This window comes from Scyliorhinus torazame, chromosome 2 (genome assembly GCF_047496885.1).
Source record: "Scyliorhinus torazame isolate Kashiwa2021f chromosome 2, sScyTor2.1, whole genome shotgun sequence".
NCBI lineage: Eukaryota > Metazoa > Chordata > Chondrichthyes > Carcharhiniformes > Scyliorhinidae > Scyliorhinus > Scyliorhinus torazame.
In genome coordinates, this window is record NC_092708.1 from 151,840,355 (window position 1) to 151,865,659 (window position 25,305).

Genomic DNA, 25,305 nt, shown 5'->3' on the forward strand with positions numbered 1-25,305 from the left:
TCTCTTGTTTTGTTTTTTTTATTAAATATTTTATTGAAAATTTTTGGTCAACCAACACAGTACATTGTGCATCCTTTACACAATATTATAACAACACAAATAACAATGACCTATTTTATAAACAAAAAATGAATAAATAATAAATAACAAAAATGAAACTAGCCCTAATTGGCAACTGCCTTGTCACAAGTAACACTCTCCAAAAATATAATTTAACAGTCCAATATATAATTATCTGTAGCAACGACCTATACATACTATACAGTATATATTAACAACCCTGAGAGTCCTTCTGGTTCCTCCTCTCCTCTTTCTCCCCCCCCCCCCCCCCCCAATCCTGGGCTGCTGCTGCTGCCTTCTTTTTCCCATTCCGTCTATCTTTCTGCGAGGTATTCGACGAACGGTTGCCACCGCCTGGTGAACCCTTGAGCCGACCCCCTTAGGACGAACTTAATCCGCTCTAGCTTTATAAACCCCGCCATGTCATTTATCCAGGTCTCCACCCCCGGGGGCTTGGCTTCTTGACAATCTCTTGTTTTAAGGGCAACCTCTTATCGCGAAGGTATCAAGCAACCAGAAGGATCATCATCAGCCAAGCACCTTTCTTCGGCCGAGGGCCTCTAACCCTCGCGCACGGGCCTCTAACCCTAATTCAAAGAGGACTCTAACCTCTTACGGGCCTCTAACCCTGATTCGAAGAGGACTCTAACCTCTTACTGGCCTCTAACCCTGTCTCGGGCCTCTAACCCGGACTAAAACGGGTTCGCCGGACTGACCTGGATCTCGTAAGAGTCTCTTCAGAAACAGACGGTAGGACTAGGTTGCGCTCCGAACAGCGGAGAGGGAAACCAAAGTGGTAACAAGGGTGCTCACATTTGGGGGCCCAATCCCTCCTTCGCGTCCGGAAACGATCAGTCAGTTACATAGTCTGCTCCTGGCGAGGCTCCGTGAGATCCCACGGCTGCCACCAAATGAGAATTTGCTATTGTCAGTCCGGATGAAATGATCAATCGAACGCCAAGTCACTTCAACATATGTTTATTCATGGCCGGGGCTGCACCACTGTACGTCGGGGGGCGCACAGCAGCAAGCCAACATTAGTACATTCGACAGTAGCTTATATACAATATAACACTGTCCCTTTTCTGAGGACGGCCCCCTTAGAGGCCCAAGTTAGGGACACTTTCTGTTCCTCTCAGCTAAATTATAATTGTCTTTAGAATGAGGAACCCATTCCCTCATCTGCGTCCTCTTTTCCTGTTATTGCAGACTGTCTCGTGCAAAAGCAGAAGCAATTTCATCTCGACAGTCACGTACACAGTTACAAAGCTTTGACATTCCATTTCCCATCAAGCTCTATTCTATCTTGAGCCAAACTCTCACCCATACCCTTCAAACTTCCTGCTGTCTGTCCCCCTTTCTTGAATAGAGATATTATATTTATGGTTTTCCAATCCACTGGGATGTTTCCAGAATCTAGGGAATTCTACAAGATTATAGTCCATGCATCCACTTTCTCTGCATGTCTGATTGAATATAGTGCTGAAAAAAAGAGACCGCAAAACGTAAAGCTTCAATCGCATGTCTTTTTTTCTGGCAAAACTCAAGTTCTGTATTAACAAATGACAAATTAAATATAGATATTTATGAAATAGTTCCTAAATATCTTGTCACTGTTTCTCTACCATTTTATCTCTTTTTAATATATTTTCCTGGTCCTCTGTAGCATCTGAGTAAATGCCAATGTGCTTAAAATATGCATATTTTTACGTTGTAAATCCATGCCCACTTGGAAACAAGATTGCGATTGCCTAAATGGATTTTGTATAGGGCAGAGAGAAGTAGACTTCCTGCTAGTCTACACTAGTTTTGAACCCTAATTTCAAGTGATGAGATAGTTGGTAACATGATGTGCCATGTAAACTTGCCATATCTCATCTCATACAATGATTTGAGTACGAGAATAAAAATATATTTTAATTGTGCCTTCGTGTTTTCAAATAGGTTCTGAAATCCACAGGACTACGGACATCTGATCCTCGACTAAAGGAATGCATGGATATGCTTAGAACTAATGTGCAGGCCGCGTCGGATGGTGTTCTCCTGGACAAAGAACTTTTTAAAAAGTAAAGCGTTTTAAAAACCTCTATTCCTCTAATCTGAAAAGCCATTAGATGCTTCATTTTTTGTCACACTTCGGTTTTCTTCAGGCCACACTTTATTTCTAATTTGATAAAGTTAAAATTTGTTTCTTCCGATGGGAAGGATGTGAAAGGGTGGGGGGGGGGGGGAAATGAGTGAGAGTATTTATATAGACTATTGATTGTTCTTCCAAAATCAGCAGAGAATCCTTTAGAGATAAGAAGGATTGTTGAATCAAATATGGATGGGAGCTGGGAATTACCAACGTGGTAGAATTATTGGGCTGGATTCGCCATCGGCGGGATCCTCTGTTTCTCTGGCAGCACACTCCCACCTGCCGATTTCTCGATGGCATGGGCGTGACCACAATGGGATATCCCATTGGCTGGCTGCTGAGACGGAGAATCCCGCTGCCAGCGGGAGCGCGCTGCACCAGAAAATGGGTGTGGCGGGACGGCAATCCCGCCCATTATCTACTGATGAAGAGAACATTAAAAAGGAGTTGCAGTGGCTCTTAATCAAAAACATTGCGAGACCCTTCAAGGGATTGGGCTAAATCCAAGATAATTTTTGTCTGAATAGCCGATGCACCTTTCAACCTGAGCATTGTGCAACATATGCCCGAACCCAAAGTGTCACCGATGAGGACAGGGGAAGTTTTCTATGAATAACTAGATCAATCGAGAAAGCCATGTAGTTTCAAGATTATATCATTGCCATGGGAGATCTCGGTGCAAAGGTAGTAAGATTTTGTGTACAAGACATTGTTCATCCACATGACGATAGTAAGAAGTCTTACAACACCAGGTTAAAGTCCAACGGGTTTGTTTCAAATCACTAGCTTTCGGAGCACTGCTCCTTCCTCAGGTGAATGCTGTTACATGATGATAGTAACAGCAGAGATGACCTATGAGTGGTTTGGTTAAAAACAGTCAAGGTGTTTCAAACTCATGGGGCCCAATTCTCCCCAAAAATGTCAAAGTTAATTTGTGGTGGGTTTTTCCAGGGAGTTTCCTGCCGGCTCTGCAGGTGAGTTCCCCACCGCTATTCAATGACACTTAGTCATTTCTTTGGACCCTGGGAAGTTTCTCACTGGTTTAGCCCACACTTAGAATTTTTTTAGCACTGGGGAGCTGAACTCCTAGATCAGGCTGTCATTTTGAAAGGGTGCGGAAGAGAGAGACAGATGGCTGGAGGAGGAAAAAATACCAAAGCGAAGAGATGGCGAGACGCAACGAGCAGAAGCAGCGAGGGAAAAGAGCAGGAGCGACGGACGGGCAGGAAGGCACCCCCACGAGACAAGACAGAGGTTTGGGCGAGTCTGGAAGGGAAAGGCTGGCGGACGAAACAGCGGAACGGGAGCAGGACGCCGCGACACCCCCCCCCCCCCCCCCCCCCCCCCCCCCCCCCCCCCCCCCCCCCCCCGTGCAGGGGAAGAGTACAGAAGTGTGCTAAAAGCACCACAAAAGGAGGTGCTCAGGATAGAGCTCCACACAATGAGGGAGGTGCTGGCTGTGTCGACGGCCAAAATGCAGCGAACCATCGAAGGCCTGGGAAGAAAGGTGGAGGCGCAGGAGATAACGATTCTGGAATTGGAGAGGGCCACCTTGGACTAGAGCGACAGGGTGGTAGCCCTGGAAACCGAGGTGAAAAGGTTGGTAACGTCCCAGGGGAGCCTAAGAGGGAAAGCGGAGGACCAGGAAAATAGGTCCAGGCGGCAGAACGTTAGAATAGTGGGTCTGCCAGAGGGGATAGAGGGCAGAGACCCAATAGGCTACATTGCCCAAATACTGGGCAAGCTCGTGGGTAGGGAAGGATTTCCAAATCCCCCAGAAATGGGCAGGGCGCACAGGTCACTTCGACCCAATCCCAAAGCCGGGGAGCACCCCAGAGCAATTAACGCAAAGCTGCACCGGTTCCAAGACCAGGAGAAAAGCCTGAAGTGGGCCCGGCAGACAAGATCGTGCACGTGGAAAGGGAAGAGTGAGTGTGTATCAGGGCATTGGGGCGGACCTGGCCAAAAGAAGGGCTGAGTTGAACAGGGCAAAATCAGCACTCTACAAATGTAAGGTGTAATTTGGGATGTTATTCCTGGCCAGACTCTGGGTAACATTTTGAAAGGGTGCCCCGATCTCCAAGTGAGCTTGTGGGTCCCCCACACACACAATCCAAGGCGAATGGCACCCCCACACACATGGACACTACCCAACACTCCCCAACTAAGGACACCCTGCTATGCCCCCCCCTCCCCCCTCTTCAGCACCCCCCCTCCCTTCTTGGACCCCCACCCAACCTCCCAGAGGCCCTTCTTACCTGCCCTGCGCACTCTCCTGTCAAACCCCCCCCTCAACCCTCATTTCATGACCCTCCTTGCACCCTGACCCTTTGCAGTGGCACTCGGGCACCCTTGCACTGGCACCCAGGCAGTGCTCTTGCTGGCTTGGCAGTGCTAATTGGGAAGGGTGGCAGTGCCAACTGGACAATGCCGGGGGTAGGGCTACAGAGCCACCCTGCACTTATCCTGACCACCCAGAGGTCTCCGATGGCCAGGGAGACCCCCCCCCCCCCCCCCCCCCCCGGGGTGCCGTTCTGCCTGGTCCACGATTGTGTGGATCAGCACTGATTGGCAGGCTCGCTGGGGAGGTCGAAGAACAAAGGAGGCCACTGGATCCCGCACTGATAGGTCGTAGGTACTTCTGCAAGCATCATTCGGTTACGCCCATTTGGGGCAGGGTCCTGACTCCGACGTCTCACGGGACTCTGGAGAATCCTGGGGGACGTGGAGCCTGTCGGGCTCGCTGGAGGCCTTTCCTGGTAGTCTCCTGCCGCAGTACGCTCAAGCGAGAGCCCAACACGGCTGGAGATTCACGCCCATGGTTTTATAATAATCTATATTGTCACAAGTAGGCTTACATTAACACTGCAATGAAGTTACTGTGAAAAGCCCCTAGCCGCCACATTCCAGCGCCTGTTAGTGTACACGGAGGGAGATTCAGAATGTCCAAATTACCTAACAGCACGTCTTTCGGGACTTGTGGGAGGAAACCGGAGCACCCAGAGGAAACCCACGCATACACAAGCAGATGGTGCAGACTCTGCACAGACCGTGACCCAAGCTGGGAATCGAACTGGAGACCCTGGCTCTGAAGCAACTGTGCTACCATTTACTCTCAACATAGCTGGACATGGAAAAGTCTAGACAACCAAACAAGAAGTCAGATCAACGTAATTGCAATGAATGTTTCATAAACTCTATTAAACAGACCAAATTATATTCTGGAGCACACTCTGACAGCGATCACATACCTGTGGTTGCCACGATGAATGTCAAGCTAAAACTTCTACTAAAGTAAAAGGAAAGCCAAGGAAAATGGATCTTTGAATGACTGACATACCATGTCATTACAGAAGCATTTATAATGGAGGTAAAGAACAGCTATGCAGTGCTGCAGGTATAACAAACAATGAATATAAATGCAACGTTTGATATGTTCAAGAAGGTCTTGAGGGAAAGTGCGAAAGTTAAGGTTTGACAAAAGCGAGACCAGCTCAGAGTGTTGCGCATATAAATGATAGCCAAGTTCCGCACGCATGAGTAGGGCCTCTACCGGGACCTTGGATTCATATTGAATTATATTCACCCCCCACCACCTGGCCTGGGCTTGTGAAATCCTACCAACTGTCCTGGCTTGGGACAATTCACACCTCTTTAACCTGTGATTATAGCTCTCTCCAGTCGCTTTGTCTGGACCTGTAAAGACTTAATTACCTGCAAAGACTCTTATTCAAAGTATCATCTTGCATCATTAAATTTGTCTTTATCTGTGGTTGTGGAACCCACATCTTCATTCATCTGAAGAAGGGCTGTGCTCCGAAAGCTGGTAATTCGAAACAAACCTGTTGGACCTGGTGTTGTAAGACTTCTTACTGTGCCCAAAGAAAGCTGGCACCACAGAATAGATTATCGATGATAATCTATGAATGTGAGATGCATCGAGGAATCAACCTAATGTGTTGTGCAGTAAATATCATCCACCGAATACTAATGGGACCCGAGTTAGAGAGCAACATAATTGCGATTTCAGACACATTGTGCAGCTCTATAGAAGATAAAGGAACACTAAATGCAATCTATATTTTAAAAACATTGGTAGAAATTCAAAATTACTGCTACCAATGTTTTAATAGATTTTATACTAAAGCATTCCACAATGATCTCATGAAAATGTTGCAAGACATCGCCATTGGGAAAGATCTTTGATTCAGGAGTATCTACTGGAATCTAGTAGCGATAATCTGATACAAGAACGAACCCGGTGATTGGAAAGCAATCAAAAGAGGGGTTAGACATGGCAGAATTCTCTCTCTGGTCCGTTTCTCACTACAGTGAATGTATTCTCGAGGAATTTAAGGGATAGATGGTATAAAGATAGGCGTGAAAGTTGTCAACGACATCCGCTATGTTGATGACAATTAGACACAAATGAAGAAGACTCTTAAAAATGAATCCATACAATTGTAAAGGAAAGTGATAGGTACGTGCTTACACTCTACTGCGAGAAAACATACACTACGGTAGTGACAAAAAAGAACATAGTATAGATAAAAGCAAATTACTGTGGATGCTGGAATCTGGGGGAGGGAGGAAACTATGCTGGACCATCTCAGCAGGTCTAACAGCATCTGTGGAGAGAGAGCGGAGCTAATGTTTTGAGTCTGGATAACTTTGTCAAAACTGGAAATAGTGTTGAGGTATATACTGTTAATGGGGGTGGGGTGCGTGGAGCAGTGGGACTGCACTAAACACAAACTAGGTGATCACTTTGCAGAACACCTTTGGTTCATCTGCAAGCAGAACCTAGACCTTCCTGTCCCCTGGCATTTCAACTCACCATCCTGCTCTCATATCTACATGTTCATCCTTGGCCTGCTGCAATGTTCCAGTGAAGCCCAGCGCAAACTAGAGGAACAGCACCTCGTCTTCTGATTACAGCCTTCCGGATGAGTTCAAAAACTTTAGACTGTGAACTCTCTCATCCACCTTCACCCCATTTTTATTTCTATCCATTTATTTTCATTTCTTCCATCTATCCGTTTTCCCCTCCACATTATCTCTCCTCCTTCCACCCACCGGAGCTGTCTGTTCCCTGTTTTAAATTGTCCTTTGACACACTACTTACCCCAGTTCTGCCATTAACACATTCTGATCTTATAATGTGCCACGATCAGCATTCGTCTTTGTCATTATCACCACCATTTACATTCCTTTTGTCTTTTTGTCCATAATATCTTTGTCAATCTCTACCTATCGCTGGCCTTCCCCAGCCCCATTGCTCCATTTAACCTCAACCCAAATCTCATCCCGTTTTCCGTTCTCTAGCTTTGACGATCCAGCCTTAAAACATTACGTTCCGTTTTCTCTCCACAGATGCTGTCTGACGTACTGAGATTGTCCAGCATTTTTTGTTTTTGTTGTAGAGCATCACAGTAAATGGATTCAATAATCTGGGGAGGATGGTAACATCGGAAAAAAAATTACATGAGTAAAAAGTGTTTTTACAAAATTAAGTTATATTCTAAGTAAATGTCAGCTTGTGGTTTAAAGCAAGAATCATGTACCAAAATGTTACACCTGGTCAGTAATTAATTATGGATGTAAAGAGGAATGGAAGAAAAGTAACACGTTCAAAATGTAGGTGGCACGGTAGCACAGTGGTTAGCACTGTTGCTTCACAGCTCCAGGGTCTCCAGTTCGATTCCTGACTTGGGTCACCGTCTGTGCGGAGTCTGCAAATTCTCCTTGTGTCTACGTGGGTTTCCTGTGGGTGCTCCGGTTTTCTCCCATAGTCCAAAGATGTGCAGGTTCGGTGGATTGGCTATGCTAAATTGCCCTTATTGTCCAAAAAGGTTAGATGGGGTTTTGGGATTGGTGGAGTTGTGGATTTAAGTAGGGTGCTCTTGCCAAGGGCCGGTGCAGATTCGATGGCCTCCTGCACTGTAAATTCTATGATATAAGTGGAGCAAACACTAACTTACTGAATACGGTCTAAAGAACGTGGGAGATCTTTTAAATGTTATTCATTCAAGAGATCTGGATGTCGTTGCCAATTTATTGTCTATCCTTAATTGCCCTTGAGGGTGGTGGTGAGCTGCCATCTTGGACCACTGCAGTCCTATGTGGTGTAGGTATGCCCATAGTGCTATTAGGGAGGGGGATTCATGATTTTGACCTAGAAACAGTGATACATTTCCAAGTCGGGATAGTGAGTGGCATGGAGGGGAATTTCCAGGAGGTGGTGTTCCCATGTATCTAAATGCCCTCATTCTTCTAGATGGTAGTCGATGGTTTGGAAGATGCTGTCTCAGGAAGCTTGGTGAGTTCCTGCAGGACACCTTGGATATGCTGCACATTACTGCCACTATGTGTTGGTGTACGGTGTGAATCTTTATAAATGGGGTGCCAATGAAGCGGGCTGCTTTGTCCTTGATCGTCTTAAGCTCCTTGATTGATGTTGAAGCTGCATCCCTTCAGGCAAGGGGAGGGTATTCCATCACACTCCTGCCATCACACTCCTGTCATGTGCCTTGTAGATAGTGTGCAGGCTTTGAGCTGAGTTACTCAGCACGGGATTCCTAGCCTCTGGCATGCTCTTAATTCAAACTTTTTTCTCGGAACCCACATTTGCCAATTGGCCGACCTTCGCGACCCACACCACGTTCGCTGACATTTAATGCGAATGGGGAGCCTGCTTGGTCCTCGTGATCTCACTCCAGTCAGGTGCATGGGAGGATAGGGCACATATCGGGTTACAGACTTCAGTCAATTTAGTCTGTGCCATCTCTCATCTTTGCAAAATGGAAACTGCAAACTTGTTGTGAAGGGCAATAGCAACAAAATGCTTCTTTTACTCAGAACTTGCTATCCTGGGAAATGCTACTCCAGCTTTTGGTGTGTTTTTAATGTGGTATCACAGTTCCGATTGTAGTCTTTTCATTCGGAGTCAGCTGTAAGTTAAGAACTGACTCCGGGGTCTCAACCTCAAAAGGAATTTTTCACCCACCATTTCTCTTTCAAAATCTGAGACTTCTCTCATTTTCCAGTACTCCCCTGCATATAACGCCCATCGGCTTTGCATTCTTATTTGCATTGGCACAATTGATAAAACCACGCTGTAACAAATCATCTTTATACTGCTTTGTTCCCAAGTTACGTTTCTTCTTTGTCTGCTGTTACCAGAGGCCCTGGAGCTCTGTACATAGTTAACAATAGAACTACTCTCCTCCCCTGGAGTCTCCTGAATAGCGGTTTCCAGCAAATCCAGTTAATCACAGAATCCGAATGCAGAAGGAAGCCATTCGGCCCATCGAGGTCTGCACAGCCTCTCCGAAAAAGCATTCTATCCAGTCCCACTTTCCTGTCACCTTGCACATTCTTTTTGCTTTGGATAGTTAATTCCGTCTATTGTTCCAATAACTCTGTTCAAACAAATGTTTTTAAAATAATAGGGTGAATGGACCACTGCCACGGTGCTTAAGACCTCTCCCAGAGCTTCAAACACCCTCCGATTTGATTCAAATCGATTTGCTGTTGTCCTTTGAAATCCTTTGCTGCACTTTATACAATGTACTATGCAAGGTTATCAAAAGCATCTTGTTGTGAGAGCCTGGTCCAGTAGGTACACTGCCTATTTGTGTGTCTCTGACCGTCTCTTACTTGTAAGAAAAAGATTAATCTTCGCAGTCCTCTTGACTTGCTTGCCAGCAGCTATAAAATGGAAGAAGCTTTCCTCCATGATTTGGCACTTAAAGCATGTGAATACAGGGAGCTTGACGTCAAGTGTACATGCAGGGCATGTGATCTGCTCACTGTAGCTTCTGGCTGGATGGCTGCACACTGCCTCTTTTCCTTCTCATTTTAAAAGGTGACAGCTGCCACCATTCTCAATAGAAATGCTGGTAGTGGGCGTTGGGTGTTTCTCCCGTGATCGGGACCATCGTGGGAGTGTCGCCACCGATCGTGTGGCAACCTGCCCTTTGAAAAACCTTGCTCTTGTAGACACAATCCAGTTCAGTTTCTGGTCAATGGTAACCTCCAGGATGTTGATAGTGGGAGATTCAGCACTGATGATGCTGTTTAACCTCCAGGGCCGATGGTTAGAATCTCTCTTGTTGCAGATGGTCAGTGCTTGGCACTTGTGTGGTGCGAATGTTACTTGCCACTTATCACTGCCGATGTTCTGGTGCATGGTACTTTCACTTGATTAATAATCCAGAGACCCAAGATAATGTTCTGAGGATCTGGGTTTGAATCATGCCTCGACATATGATGTAATTTGAATAATAAAACTAATTGTCCTAAAAACCCACCTAGTTCACTAATGTCTGTCGGGGAAGGAAATCTGCCATCCTCACCTGGTCTGCTGTGGATCTGAAAGTCACATATAGGCAAAGTCACACAGGCCAATGTTGTTAAGCTCTCTGAAATGGCCCAGCAAGCCACTTCATTTGAGTCAAGTCTCATCGTCTCCTTCTCAAAGGCAATAAATGCTGGGCCGGCCAGCAACCCCTGCATGAGTGAATTAAAAAAAAATGCAAGTCTGGATATTGTCCTGGTCTTGCTGGATTTGGACTTGCACTGCTTTCTTATGAGGAGTTGCAAATGGTGCTGAACATTGTACGACCAGCAAAGATCCCTGCTTTTGACTTTGATGGGGGCGGGGGGCGGAGCAGCTGAAGATGGTTGGGCCTAGGACACTACCCTGAGGAACCCCTGAGTGATGTCCTGGAACTGACATGATTAACCTCCAACCACCATCTTCATTTGTGCCAGTAATGACTCCGACCACCGGAGAAGTTTCGCCCGATTGCCATTTACTCCAGTTTTGCTGGGGCTCCTTGATGCCTCATGTGGTCAAACACTGCCTTGATGTCAAGGGCAGTCACTCTCCCCTCCCCTCTGGCGTTCAGCTCTTTTGTCCATGCTTGAATCAAGTGAGATGAGGAGCTGAATGGTCCTGGCAAAACCCAAACTGAGTGTCAGTGAGCAGGTTATTAAATAAATGCTGCTTGATAGCACTGCTGATGACTTATTCCATCACTTTATTGGTAATTAAGATTACACTGATGAGGCCGCTATTGGCCAGGTTGAATTTGTCCTGCTTTTTGTGTACAGGACTTGGGCAGTTTTCCACATGTCAGGTAGATTCCAGTGATGTAGCTGTACTGGAGCAGCTTGGCTCGGGGTGCAACAAGTTCTGTAGCACATGTCTTCAGTGCTTTTGCCAGAATGTTGTCAGCGCCCATTGCTTTTCCAGCATCCAGTGCCTCCAGCCAAATCTTAATATCGCATAGAGTGAATTGAATTTGCTGAAGACTGGCATCACTGATGCTGGGGACATTTCGAGGAGGCAGAGATGGAAATATCAAAAGAAGACAAATTAATTTCTTTGGATATGTCATCTGTGAAGAAGGGTTGGAGTATTTAATCACAATGAAAGGATTGAAAGAATACGAGCAAAAGGTTGATCGAAGAATGAAATCATCCACTGTTGATCGAAGAATGAAATCATCCACTATAATCGGGAAATTTGAAAGACTTGGCACTTGGGTGACCATGATGGCACCAGAAAGGGAAAACTAACTAAGTCCTCCTTGCTAACATTTGCAAATGTTAGGAGAGCCATGCCACTGATTAGTCTCTCACCGTTCAACATAGTCATACTGACAGAATCGTGTCTTGCAGCTGTTGTCCTCCAGACTGCTCTGTCACCATCCCTAGGAACGTCCTCTCCCAAGGGCAGGCAGAGTCACCAGAGGTGGCCGCTTTGATAAACCGTAAGGCTTTTGGAGTCCTCAACTTTGACACCAGAGCCATGAAATGTCACGGGAACAGGTCGGGTTTGGGCAAGGAAACGTAATTGTCTCCCTTGGCTAATTAAATAATGCTCCTCCATATTGAACACCACTTGAGGATATGAACACCGAATATAGCCTGGGAAGAAGACTTCAATGTCTATCAACAAGAATGGCGTGAGAACAAATAGTCACTTTAAAGGCCCCTCACACCCTGTAAGAAACCTACTACATTCTCTTTTTAAAAAAAAAAATAATTTGCCGCCACCACCACCGGCCTCGTGGTATACCTCCTTGGAGGGAGCGGCAGCGGCCCAGTAGTACCCACAGAGGTTGGGCAGCGCCAGCCCCCCCCCATCTCTACTCCGCTCCAGGAACACCTTTCTCACCCTCTGCGTCCCTCGTGCCCACACAAACCCCATTATACTCCTGTTAACCCGCCTGAAAAAAGCCTTCAGGATAAACACTGGGAGGCACTGGAACAGGAACAAAAACCTTGGGAGCACTGTCATTTTGATTCACTGCACCCTACCCGCCAAGGACAGCGACAACGCGTCCCACCTCTTGAACTCCTCCTCCATTTGCTCCACCAGCCTTGTAAAATTAAGCCTATGCAGGGCCCCCCAGCTCCTGGCCACCTGGACCCCCAAATATCTGAAGCTCCTCTCCACCCTTTTTAGTGGGAGCTCGCCAATCCCCCTCTCCTGGTCCCCTCGCTGAACTACGAACAGCTCGCTCTTCCCCATATTGAGCTTGTACCCTGAGAAATCCCCGAACTCCCTGAGGATCCTCATTACCCCTGGCATTCCTCCCACCGGGTCCACCACCTACAGCAGGTCGTCTGCATAAAGCGACACCCTATGCTCCTCCCCACCCCGCACCAATCCCCTCCAGTTCCTCGACTCTCTCAGTGCCATAGCCAGGGGTTCAATCGCCAGTGCAAAGAGCAGGGGGGACAGGGGACACCCCTGTCTCGTCCCTCGGTGCAACCGAAAGTACTCGGACCTCCTCCTATTTGTGGCCACACTCTCCATCGGGGCCTCCTACAACAGTCTAACCCACCTGACAAACCCCTCCCCAAACCCGAACCTCTTCAGCACCCCCCACTCTACCCTATCGAAGGCTTTCTCAGCGTCCATCGCCACCACTATCTCCGCCTCCCCCTCCCTTGCCAGCATCATGATAACGTTCAAAAGCCTCCGCACATTTGCATTCAACTGCCTCCCCTTCACAAACCCAGTTTGGTCTTCATGGATGATCTGCGGCCCTCAATCCTCGTGGCTAAGACCTTCGCCAGCACCTTCGCATCTACATTTAGCAAGGAAATCGGCCTGTAAGACCCACATTGCAGGGGATCCTTGTCCCGCTTCAGGATCAAGGAGATCAGTGCCCGGGACATCGTCGGGGGTAAAGCCCCCCTCCTCCCTTGCCTCATTAAAGGTCCTAACTAACAGCGGGCCCAATAGGTCCATATATTTTTTTTATAGAATTCGACCGGGAAACCGTCCGGCCCCAGTGCCTTCCCTGCCTGCCTGCTTCCTATCCCTTTGATCAGCTCCTCCAGCCCAAACTTGCCTCATTGCTCCCCAATGGCTGTAGATTGTCTGCAAGGCTCAAGTCATGAGTACTTGCCCATTTGTCCGGATAAATGCAGCTTGCGAATACTCAAAGATTGACACCATCCAGGAAAAAAACAGCCCACTTGGTTCCCATCCCATTTGCCACCTGAAACATCCCATCTCTCTTTTCCCCCCCCCCCCCCCCCCTCCATTGCCCAATTTAATTTGAGGAATGTCAAATTCAGAATTATCTGGAGTTATCTCTTCTCCCCGAGTTATCCTCCTCTGTCAAAATAACTTTGAGTCCTCCTTCTGTCTGTCGTTCTTATCAAATGATTCACCTCACTCCGTTTCCTTTCGATCTGAAACGGCCCACGAAATTTTGCTTTTTTTTTTTTTGTTGAAAATATTTTATTGAGGCATTTATCATTTTAACAATTTTCAACATCAAATGACAACAAAAACAGAACACAAAAATAATCGGGGGGAGGACCGATCCGCGGGCAGGGGGCACTGTGGTGAGGCCGTCCAGGGCACGTGAGCTGGCCGAAGGGGGGGAATATTTTGTGGGCTGGGTCCGTGAGCGGCATCTGCCATGAAGCACGGCGCGGCTGCTGCAGGCCACCGCCGTGCGCATGCGCGGCTCTGGACCCGGCAACTCTCCAGCGTGAGGCCATAGTCTCCAGAACGGACAAACTAGCTCCATGTTCCAAGAGCCGTCAAATTCCTTTCGTAATGGTGACCCGAGAAGTGATTACACCAGGATCTGGTCAAGAAGAACAGATGAAGGACCGGGCAGTCTCACTGTTTCACAGCGAATATTGTCCATGGTGGAATAGGGAATCTCGAGGTTGAAGAGCTGGTACAAATGTAGCCAGAATAATCAGCAAACCTTTCAACATGCAATGACTGGTGTTTGACACTGTACATATGCACCAGCTGTTGCCAAATATTTTTGGCAATCCTCGCCAGACAGCAAAGAAGCAGGGCCCAAAATCATTGATAAATGTTACAAACTAATGATGGATGCTGCAACACCAATCACCAATCTCATATGATAAAGTGAGAAAAGAACTCTGCTGGTAAAGCCAGACAACTGCATGTTGATTTGTTGTGTAAAAGTAGAGACTGTCACCAAGCCCATTTTTTAGGTCTGATGATACCAAGGACTCCTTGGACAGAACTAATGCAAAACGTTTCACAAGAAAAGAGTGATTGCTGATGCCCTGTCACAACTATGACGTAGGAAAAGGGTGGCACAGTGGCCAGCATTGCTGCCCATCAGCGCCAGAGACCCAAGTTCAATTCCAGCCGTGGGTGACTGTGGAGTTTACACATTCTCACAGGTCTGCGTAGGTTTCCTCCGGGTGCTCCGGTTTCCTCCGGGTGCTCCGGTTTCCTCTCGCAGGCCAAATATGTGCAGGTTAGGTGAATTGGCCATGCTAAATTGTCTCTTACTGTCCAAAAGGTTAGGTAGGGTTACTGGGTTATGGGGCTAGGGTGGAGTTGTGGGACTAGGTAGGGTGTCTTTCGGAGGGTTGATGTAGACTCTATGGGCTGTGAAAAGATTACAACGGACTATATTCATGTGATGTTTGCTTGTTTTTTTAAACCAGTACCGTGTAGAATGTCAACTCCTTAATCTTAAAGGTCTAGAATTGGAAGGGGTTTGGAAAATGAAGCCAGCTGTGTATATTGATTGTTTATTTTTCTCTGGGAAGGGAGGCGTCATGATGGGGAGATATTTGGAAATTGGCCCTGAAAAGGGGGTCCAAAATGTCGCGGGCAATTGGACTGAAGGAAAATACGGTTAGCCCGGACTCAAGGATACGACCACAACCGGTGGCTGATTGAGCACAGTGGGCTAAATAGCTGGCTTGCAGAGCAGAACAATGCCAGCAGCGCGGGCTCAATTCCCGTACCGGCCTCCCCAAACAGGCGCTGGAATGTGGCGACTGGGGGCTTTTCACAGTAACTTAATTGAAGCCTACTTGTGACAATAAGCGTATATTATTATTATTACTACATCTGGCTGAGTCACATGGTCCCATTCAGACATAAATCCATTAGGGAATGCATAAGATGATTCCCCTGATATCCATTGTCTTTCGAGACATTCCTGCATGACCAACCATTATGCTATTAACAAATTCTGATGATCTAATGGTTTGTCAATGGAAGATTAGGTGCATATCCTGGCATAGCTCTGGTCTTTTGTGTAAATGGAAGTGAGCGATCAAGCAGCCCAATTACAGTCCATTCCAGTCTGGACATTCCAGAGGAGGAACTTTATCTGAAGGGCTGGTTGGGGCTGAGAGAGAGACATATGGGTCATGAAACCTGCTCCAGAATGAAGGTCATGAAGGAAGCTGTTTCAGATTACAGACTTTCGAAAAGGGCTCTAGAGGAACTTGACTTGCAGCAGAAAATTGCTTCGTAAATGTCTAGTGCAAGTGAAAAGAGAGCTGTATTATTTAGTGATGTTTGATGGGAACTGATTTTGTTATGGTTAAGAAACTACATGTAACCTGTTAGTGTTGGAACTGTGAAGTAGAAATATTGTTTTCTTTGTTTTAGTAAAGTTTTGTCTATAAAATAACCAAGCCCTATTTTTTATATTATCATTCGCGGAACAAATCGACCTTTCTGTCTGGCGAGGATTGCCAAAAATATTTGGCAACAGCTGGTGCATATGTCTGGCTGGTGCATATGTACAGTGTCAGGCACCAGTCATTGCATGTTGAAAGGTTTGCTGATTATTCTGGCTGCATTTGTACCAGCTCTTCAACCTCGAGATTCCCTTCCAACAGTGGACACGCCCAGAACATGTGGACATGGCGCTGATGGGCAGCAATGCTGGCCACTGTGCCACCCTTTTCCCATGTCATAGTTGTGACAGGGCATCAGCAATCACTCTTTTCTTGTGAAACGTTTTGCATTAGTTCTGTCCAAGGAGTCCTTGGTATCATCCGACCTAAAAAATGGGCTCAAGATTCCCTTCCAACAGTGGACATGCCCAGAACATGTGGACATGAATCGCAGGCCTCACTGCATACTGCCCACACCTATCCTCTACCCCCTCAAAGAACCTACTCGTACTTGCTACCGTCATATGTGCCCTATGTATCACGTTAAACTGAACTAGGCTTAGCCTCGCACACAACGAGGACGCATTCACCCTCCGCAAGGCCTCTGCCCATGTCTCGGCCCTCACTTCCCCTCCCACTTGCGCTTTATGTCCCCCCACCAGGGTTCCCTCCCAATTCATCAACTCCTTATAGACATCGTTACCTTCCCCTCCCCTATCTCGTCCCTCGACAGCATCTTGTCTTGCAACCCCAGTGGCGGCAGCCCAGGAAAGGACGGCACCTCTCTCCTGACAAAGTCTCGGACCTGCAGGTTCTTAAAGCCGTACACCCTGGGCAACTCATACCCGTCCTCCAGCTTCGCAATTTTACCCCCAATGAACCGATCGCCAAATTGCTCAATCGCCGTCTGCCGCCACCCCCGAAACCTCGCATGAAATGAAATGAAAATCGCTTGTCACAAGTAGGCTTCAAATGAAAAGCCCCTAGTCGCCACATTCCGGCACCTGTTCGAGGAGGCTGGCATCCAACCCCGCCTGGTGCAAACCTATGGTTATCGCAGATCGGTGCCCACATCGAGGCACCCTCCAGTCTCAAATGCTGCTTCCACTGCCTCCACATCCTTGGGGCTGACACCACTGGGCTCACGGAGTAACTGGCCGGCGGGAATGGCAGAAGCGCTGACAACAAAATCCTCAAACATATTCCCCTACATGATTTACGAGGCCAGTACCTTCACCAACAGCTTGGTGTCTACATTCAGTAATGGTATCTGGCGTTATGACCCACACTGTTCCGGATCTTCATTCTTCTTTAATATCAGGGAGATGGAAGCCAGAGATAATGTAGGGGGGAGTTCCGCCCCCCCCCCCCCCTTTCTTCATTATACATCCTCGCCAGCGGTGGCCCCAGGTCTGCCCCAAACGTTTTATAAAACTCCACTGAGAACCCATCCGGCCCCGGGGCATTCCCTGCGTGCATCCCCATGCTATCCATCACGTCCCTCAGCCCAATTTGGGCCCCCTGAAACAGCTCCTCCTCTTATGGTGGGAATCCGACTTGCGTATATCCTTGTACAAAACGCATCAACTCTCTATTCACCCCCTCTGGCTCCATCACCTTACCCTTCTCATCCCTCATTCTGCCAATCCCCCTCGCCACCTCTTGCTTCGTCAACTGATGGGCCAAGATCCTGCTTGCCTTCTCCCCGTACCCATATACTGAACCTTTGGCCCTCCGTACCCCATCGCTTTTCCTGTAGACACTAGTTCAAGTTCCTTCTGGAGCCTCTGCTTCTCCTTCAACAGCTCTGCCTCTGGCTCCTCCTATACAGCCTCAAAATCCCACCCACCAGTCTTGCCATTTCCTCCTGCTCTGCTTTCTCCCTGTGTGCCCGAATTGAAATGAATTCTAACCACCACCTTGAATGCCTCCCACAGCATGGTAGCCGTGACCTGCCCTGTATCGTTTAGCTTCATGTAGTTCCGAATGGCTGCCATCATCTGCCAACAACCCCACATCCAGCCTCCACTGTTGGCGCTGGCTCCCCACCCGGGCCACACTCAACTCCACCCAGTGCGGCGTGTAGTCCGAAACTACAATCGGTGAACACTCCGAGTTGACCACTCCTGCCATAAATGTCTTGCCTAGCATGAAAAAATCAAACTGGAACTACACCCGATACACATGGGTAAAGTACGAAAAGTCCTTCGTCCTCGGTCGCACAAACTTCCACGGGTCCAGACGCCTCCATATGTTCCATAAACCCCCTCATCTCCTTTGACCCTCGACGACTTGGGACCCCAAGCTTGGTTCTGTACCCGTACTAAATCTCTCTTCTCCTCCTCCCACCCCTCAATAATCAACTGATGCGAGTCCCAAGTCGGGACCGGCCACAATGCTCCCACCTCGAATGCTACCCACTTATTGACTGCCACACACCATATCTTCATATCCAGACCCAAATGAAACACCTGCCCTACCCATCCCTTCCTCAACCTCGTTTGGTCCCCTATCTTCAGTTGCGCCTCTGCAAAAAGGCCACGTTCGCCTTCAGCCTCCTGAGGTGCGTGCAAACACGCAACCATTCTGACTGGCCCATTCAACCTCCTCGCGTTCTATGTAATCAGCCTGGTCGGAGGTACTCCCTCTGCCCCTGCCAATCAGCATATCCCTTTTTGAGCTGGTCCGCTGTTGGATTTTTCACGGTCATCGATCCCTTTCCAACTGTGCCACACCAGCCCTTGCCCCATCTCTTTCCCCCCCCCCCCCCCCCCCCCCCCCCCCCCCCGCCGCGCGCACACACACACACCTGCCTCCCGAGAGAGTATACATCCCAGAAGAGTAACAAAAGGTGCACCCACCATCAAAAACTTTAAAGTACATACAAAGCTCCTCCAAAGTTCAATGTCCTCACTCCTCCCAGTCCATTGTCCCTCACAAACTCCATCGCCTCCTCTGATATGCCAATACTCCCGCTTCTGGAAAGTCACCCCTGGCAGGCTGGGTACAATACTCCACACTTCACCCCTTTTTCTTAACTTGGCCCTCTTCACTAGTTCTGCTCCCAGGTTCCCGTCCCAGGTACATTTCCTGGTCTACCTCGCCCACCAAAGGATCTTCTCCTTGTCCAGAAAGTAGTGCAACTGCATCACCATCGCCCTCGGCCATCTCATCAGCGCCCTATGCATTCGGCCGACCTCCAGAGGCAAGTCAAAGGTCCCCTCTCGCATCAATTTCTCCTGCATCTTTGTCACGTACACGCCTCGGCATCCGCACCTTCGATGCCTTCAGGCATCCCGGCAATCCTGAAGAGGTACAGCAGTGCCTGGGGACCATTTTACCCCTCTAGTATAATTGGTGGATGGATCCATGGACTTGGAGTGGTGTAAGAAGGGAAGAGCTGCAGGAGCAGCCTTCTGGAGTGATACTCCAGATCCTCCTCCTCTCTCAGCCTCGTCTGGCGCTCCTGCATCACTCCCATTTCAGCCACCAACGAGGCCAACTGTTGCTCGTGCTCCTTCACTGTCTCCTGCACTTTCTGGATTGCCAGGCCCTGGGACTCCAGCCGCTGCTCCACTTGCTCAATCCCCGACTTAAGCGGTTCCACCACCTTGGCTAGGTCTTCCAGGGCCCCTTTCTTCCGTTGCCGAAACTTATCATTGGAAACTCTAACAACTGTTCCATCGACCACTGGACAGGCAGAGCAGCCCCCTGCCCTCCGCCATCTTTTCCTGAGGCGCACCACGAATACTCTCCTGTTCCAGCAGCTTTTTCCTTCATGCACCACTCCTGGTCTGTGGATCCATCCACCAGCTATACCAGAGGAGTAAAAGGCACTCCTGCACCTCTTGCTTTCCCCAGGCACTCCTGCACCTCTTGCTTTCAAAAACTTTGGACAGGGAAAAGATTGAAAAAACAGCCTTGAGGAGGGCCACCAAATATGCAACTGTTCACTCTATGGTCACTCACCGGAAGTGTACCGTAGCCAATGTTGAGTGTTGCCCAGGTGTTCATAGCACTTTGGCTTCATTTGCCATCTCTATTTCTCTCAGTTTTAGTTGCATTTCCAATTCTTTCACTTTTAATTGGATTCAAGCTCATTCTTAATGGGTTAGACTGTATTACTGGTAAGTTTAAATATTAAGCCATGGTATCTCTACCTTCTTTGCCCCTTTTGGCAGCGCTAACTGCAATTTCTCTGCCAAACTCAAAAGGTTTGCTTTCCATTTTCCCATTTAATTCCTCCCGAGTGATTTCCTCCAACCCCAGGAGGCCTTTTGAAACTGCAAGAGCAATTCTTAATCGCTCTCTATTCAGTATTTCAAACCTGGAAAGAATGCAATTGATCCAAACACACTCGAGTCTTTAAATTCAATATCCCCAAGCCAAACAAAGAATTATACGTAAGAATATCCTGGCCATGAGCCCCCAATTTTACGTACGCCAGGTCAGCTGTCAGCTGCGGCTAAGATATTGAACCAGAGCCATAACCTTTTGGAAGTTTTAAAACCATGTGGAAAGATCGATTTGTCCCAGAAATGAATATAAGAAATAGGGTTTGGTTATTTTATGAACAAATATTAGTAAAACAATATTCAAACTTCTACTTCAGCTCTAATACGAACAGATTACATGCTGTTCCTTAACCGTAACACACCTAGTTCCCATTAAACATAACTTTAAATAAGCATGCTCTCATGTCACTTACACAGAGAAGCAAATGCAATACATGCACTTACGAAGCAATTTTTCTTTTGTTAGGGACGTTTGTTCAGAACCCCTTTTTCCAAAGCTTGCCTCAGTGGCAAGTTTCATGACCCCTCTGGTCAATTTCCAAAGCTTTCTGTCTGTAACTATTCGAAACAGCATTCATTCCTTCTCGCTCTTGCGCTCTCTCTCGCTCAAAGCTCCACCCAGCCCCTCATACAAAGGTTCTCTGGAGTTTCCAGACTTCAATCTTTTATTGTTCTCTTGGTCGATTGCCCACTCCCGTTTATATAAAAGAACCAACCCATGCTATTGATATGCAACTAACTTCCCATTGACAGACAAAGAGGTCATCAGACTCTGTAATGGTCTAATGGCTGTTCAGGCAGGGTGGTTCCAAAGAACAATGGATCTGGGGCACCCTGTGTATTCCCACTAACGAGTTTAAGTCTGACTGGGACAATATAACCCAGCCAGGTGTGGGTGTATCCCTCTTATCTGCATTTGCAAGTTTTTCTATTCCCTCAGTCTGTTTAACCCCTAAATTGCCTACTACATTGGGGTCTCATTTCTGGACCCAATTTCCTAATAACTCGCTTACCACTTTGAAGAATAAGGACGGTAGATGCATGGAAACACTGCCACTTGCAAGTTCCTCTGCAAATCTCAGACCATCCTGACTTGGAACTGTATTGCTGCTGCTTCACTGTTACTGAATCAAAATCCTGAAATCCCCTCCCTGACCCCACTGTGTGTATATCTATATGGAAAGCAGAGGTTCTCGAGGGCGATTCGGGATGGGCAATAAATGCAGCGACACCGCATCCCATCAACAAATGATTTTAAAAGTTTGGACTGTGGTATCTAACCATAATTTAGATAGGATAACATTTTTTATATTTTAAGACAAATACTTGTTTAATTGGTGTGATGCAGAAAAATGTATATGGAAGCTTAATTTCAGGCATTAATTTTTAATAATTCTGGGTCTTTCACTGTTTTGTTTCAGATGCGTTGGAAGCAATATTGTGCTGCTCACTCAAGCATTTAGGAGGAAGTTTGTCATTCCAGATTTTGAAATATTTGCATCCCACATAGATGGCCTTTATGAGAGCGCCAAAAAAATGTCAGGTGGAAAGGTATAACTTAATTTTTATTTTTAATGCAATAGGAAATTGAATACTAAACTGCTGAATGTTTTTAAAATTCATTTACGGGATGTGGGCGTCGCTGGTTAGGCCAGCATTTATTGCTCATCCTTAGTTGCCCTTCAGAAGGTGGTGGTGTTACCTTCTTGAACCGCTGCAGTCCTTGAGGTGTAGGTACACCCACTGTGCTGTTAGGGAGGGAGTTCCAGGATGTTGGCCCAGCGACAGTGAGGAACGGCGATATTTTTCCAAGTGAGGATGGTGATTGACTTGGAGGGGAACCTCCAGGTGATGGGGGTTCCCAGGTATCTGCTGCTCTTGTCCTTCTAGAGGGTCGTGGGTTTGGAAGGTGCTGTCTGAAGACCTTGGAGAGTTACTGCAGTGCATCTTGTAGATGGTACACATGGCTGTCACTGTTCGTCGGTGGTGGGGGGGTTTGAATGTTTGGGGAAGGAGGAGCAATCAAGCGGACTGCTTTGTCTTGGATGATGTTGAGCTTCTTGAGTGTTGTTGGAGCTACACTCATCCAGGCAAGTGGAGAGTGTTGCATTACACTCCTGACTTGTGCCTTGTAGATGGCGAACAGGCTTTGTGGGGGGGGGGGGGGTCAGGAGATGAGTTACTCGCCGTGGCATTCTTAGCCTTTAACCTGCCCTGGTAGCCACAGTATTAATATTAGTATAAATATCCAATTCAGTTTCTGATCAATGGTAACCCCCAGATTATTTACTTACCTACAAGAACAAGATTTTTTTGTTTCCATATTCCTATTAATAACTTTGATTTTCTAATCTCTGATTTTTGTCTACTGTTAAATTGCACAAACGTTTTATTATCATCCAGTTTACATTATAGATGTAATGGGAGGCCATGAAAGTAATGCTTTTTCTTGGTGCAATGCAATGCTGTTGTAGACCTAAAGCACAAAACTATACACTGAGCGAGTGGGAATTGCAAGCAAGGCTGTTCTGCAGACACAATTCCCTCATGTGTTTTTTTTTTTATCTCCCTTCTTCAACAGGTTGCTGATTATATCCCACAACTGGCTAAATTTAGCCCAGATTTGTGGGGTGTGTCTTTATGCACAGTGGATGGGCAAAGGTAAGAAACAGTTAATAATTTTATTTTTTTTAAAAAGTAACTTGTAGCAGAAAAATAATCTAGGGAATGGATGCTATAAAATATAGTCACAACTGGATATATCTTGTTTATAATTTATTTTGACATTAATGCCATTAGAAATGGCACTGAATCACCAAGATGTACTTGCAGATTAGTGGTGGGTTTAAAAACAAATTGGAAGTGCATTTTTGTAATGAATTGCTTCTACTTCAAAATATTCAGTTGTCCACATGAATCATGACTTAAACAGTTGAGTGGAACTTTTCAAAACTAGTTTGTTTTAATGTTTTTAAACAGACTCTCCTTATTATCTTAAGTTCTAAATGAAAAAATATGTGCTTTCTGTTGGATACATAAGAAAGGAGACCTTTGCACCTGTTCCAACATTCAGTTAGATCATTGCTAATCTATTTCTTAATTCCATTTACCCACTTTGGTTCCATGCCTCTTAATACCCTTGGCCAACAATCTCTAGTCTCAGTTTTAAAATTGTTTATCTCGTATTTTGTTTTGGCTAACAATTTCTAGAATGAACTTATCCAATATCATCTAGATGTCCATAGAAGTCTCATCAATACAGACACTTCTTTATTTATTTATTTTTAAAAATATATATTTTATTGAAGTTTTTCAAACACAAATTTTCCATTTTTACAACTTAATAATAAAATATACATTAAACATTATTTAAATAATATATTAAACTAACAACAAATGAGAAAGTAATACACAAGAAGCAAATATCAACAACTAGCCTAAAGGAAAAACAAAGTACGAAATAACACCCCCCACCCCGGGTTGCTGCTACTGTCTTTTCTGTTTTCCCATTATCGTTCCGCGAGATAGTCGAGGAACGGTTGCCACCGCTTGGTGAACCCCTGAGCCGACCCTCTTGACGCATATTTTATTCGTTCCAGTCTTATGAACCCTGCCATGTCGTTTATCCAGGCCTCCAGGCCCGGGGGCTTCGCTTCTTTCCACATAAGTAGAATCCTTCGCCGGGCTACTAGGGACGCAAAGGCCAAAACGTCGGCCTCTTTCGCCTCCTGCACTCCCGGTTCTTCTGCAACCCCAAATATAGCTAACCCCCAGCTTGGTTTGACCCGGACCCCCACCACCTTTTTGAGATCACTCTTGCCACACCCTCCCAGAACTCATGCAGTGCTGAGACACTTCTTTATTAACCATATTAGCGACATCCTCAAGAATTCAATTAGCTTTGACAGACCTGCTGGTCCCTCATCAGTTCATATTTGCTCATGAACTCAGTCACTCTTCTAGTAACATTTTCACAACGGACTTGGATGTTACCTGGGTTCTCTCCCACCCTTCTTAAGTAATGGAGCGACATTGGCCTTTTTCCAGTCCAAACGGAAGGTTCCTGAATCAGGAAACTTTTTGAAGATAATGACAAAAGCATCCACAATTTGTACACCCACTTTTTTAACATATTGTGATGCCATTCATTTGGTACTGAATTTATTTTTAACCATTTCAGTTTCATCTTCCACTCTTTTTAAAATACTTTTTTGTTAAATCTAGTAAGCTCGAGCTCTCCTTGATTTATTTTTAGTCTTGGGAATTTCTAAATTGACAACCGCTATTTTAAATTATATTGCACCTGTTGAATGATTCATCCAGTCATACTTTATTTGCAAACTCCCTTTTCCTCATTTCCAGAATAATTCCATCATTCCTTTTCACTCAACCATCACAAAGATCACCAAAGATGAAAAGCATCCATACATGTTTGGTACCATAGTAATCTTGTAATATTTGTAGTTAATGGGTTTAGAGCCCTAACCAGAGATAAATAGTTTATTGTGCTGGCATTTGTCGTCTTCCATATGGTGCCAAACTTTCCATTGGTTCCATGCAAAGATGGCTCATGGTTTCAACTGCATGGCTAACTATTCTTATCTCCCAAAGCTGAGTTTGAAGTGATTAATCTTTGTGTTCATCTATTGTGCCAGAGTATCTGTAAGTCATGGCACTTAAGTGAGCCACTTATCCTTTCTTTGGTGGCACGTTTCCCTCCGCACTTCCCTTGGGTTCCAACTGAAAAGTCGTTGTCATCTTTGCGATGCTCTCACTTTATTTCCCTCTAGCCATTCATTTCATCCTTCTGGTCTTATTTCATATATATGAAGGGTAGGCAGTCTGTTTAGAAATAGAATGCTGCAACCC

The 25,305-nt window shown here is 46.4% G+C and overlaps 1 protein-coding gene across 3 annotated transcripts in view; it reads left to right on the forward strand.

The window, feature by feature from the left end:
- glsa (glutaminase a) overlaps positions 1-25,305 on the forward strand; it is a 202,922-nt gene that overhangs the window by 56,263 nt on the left and 121,354 nt on the right. For all 3 annotated transcript variants that reach the window (XM_072478420.1, XM_072478437.1, XM_072478429.1), the window contains exons 3-5: positions 2,005-2,126; positions 21,858-21,987; positions 23,018-23,097. In XM_072478420.1, the coding sequence (XP_072334521.1) occupies positions 2,005-2,126; positions 21,858-21,987; positions 23,018-23,097 (332 nt within the window). The remainder of the gene's footprint in view (positions 1-2,004; positions 2,127-21,857; positions 21,988-23,017; positions 23,098-25,305) is intronic.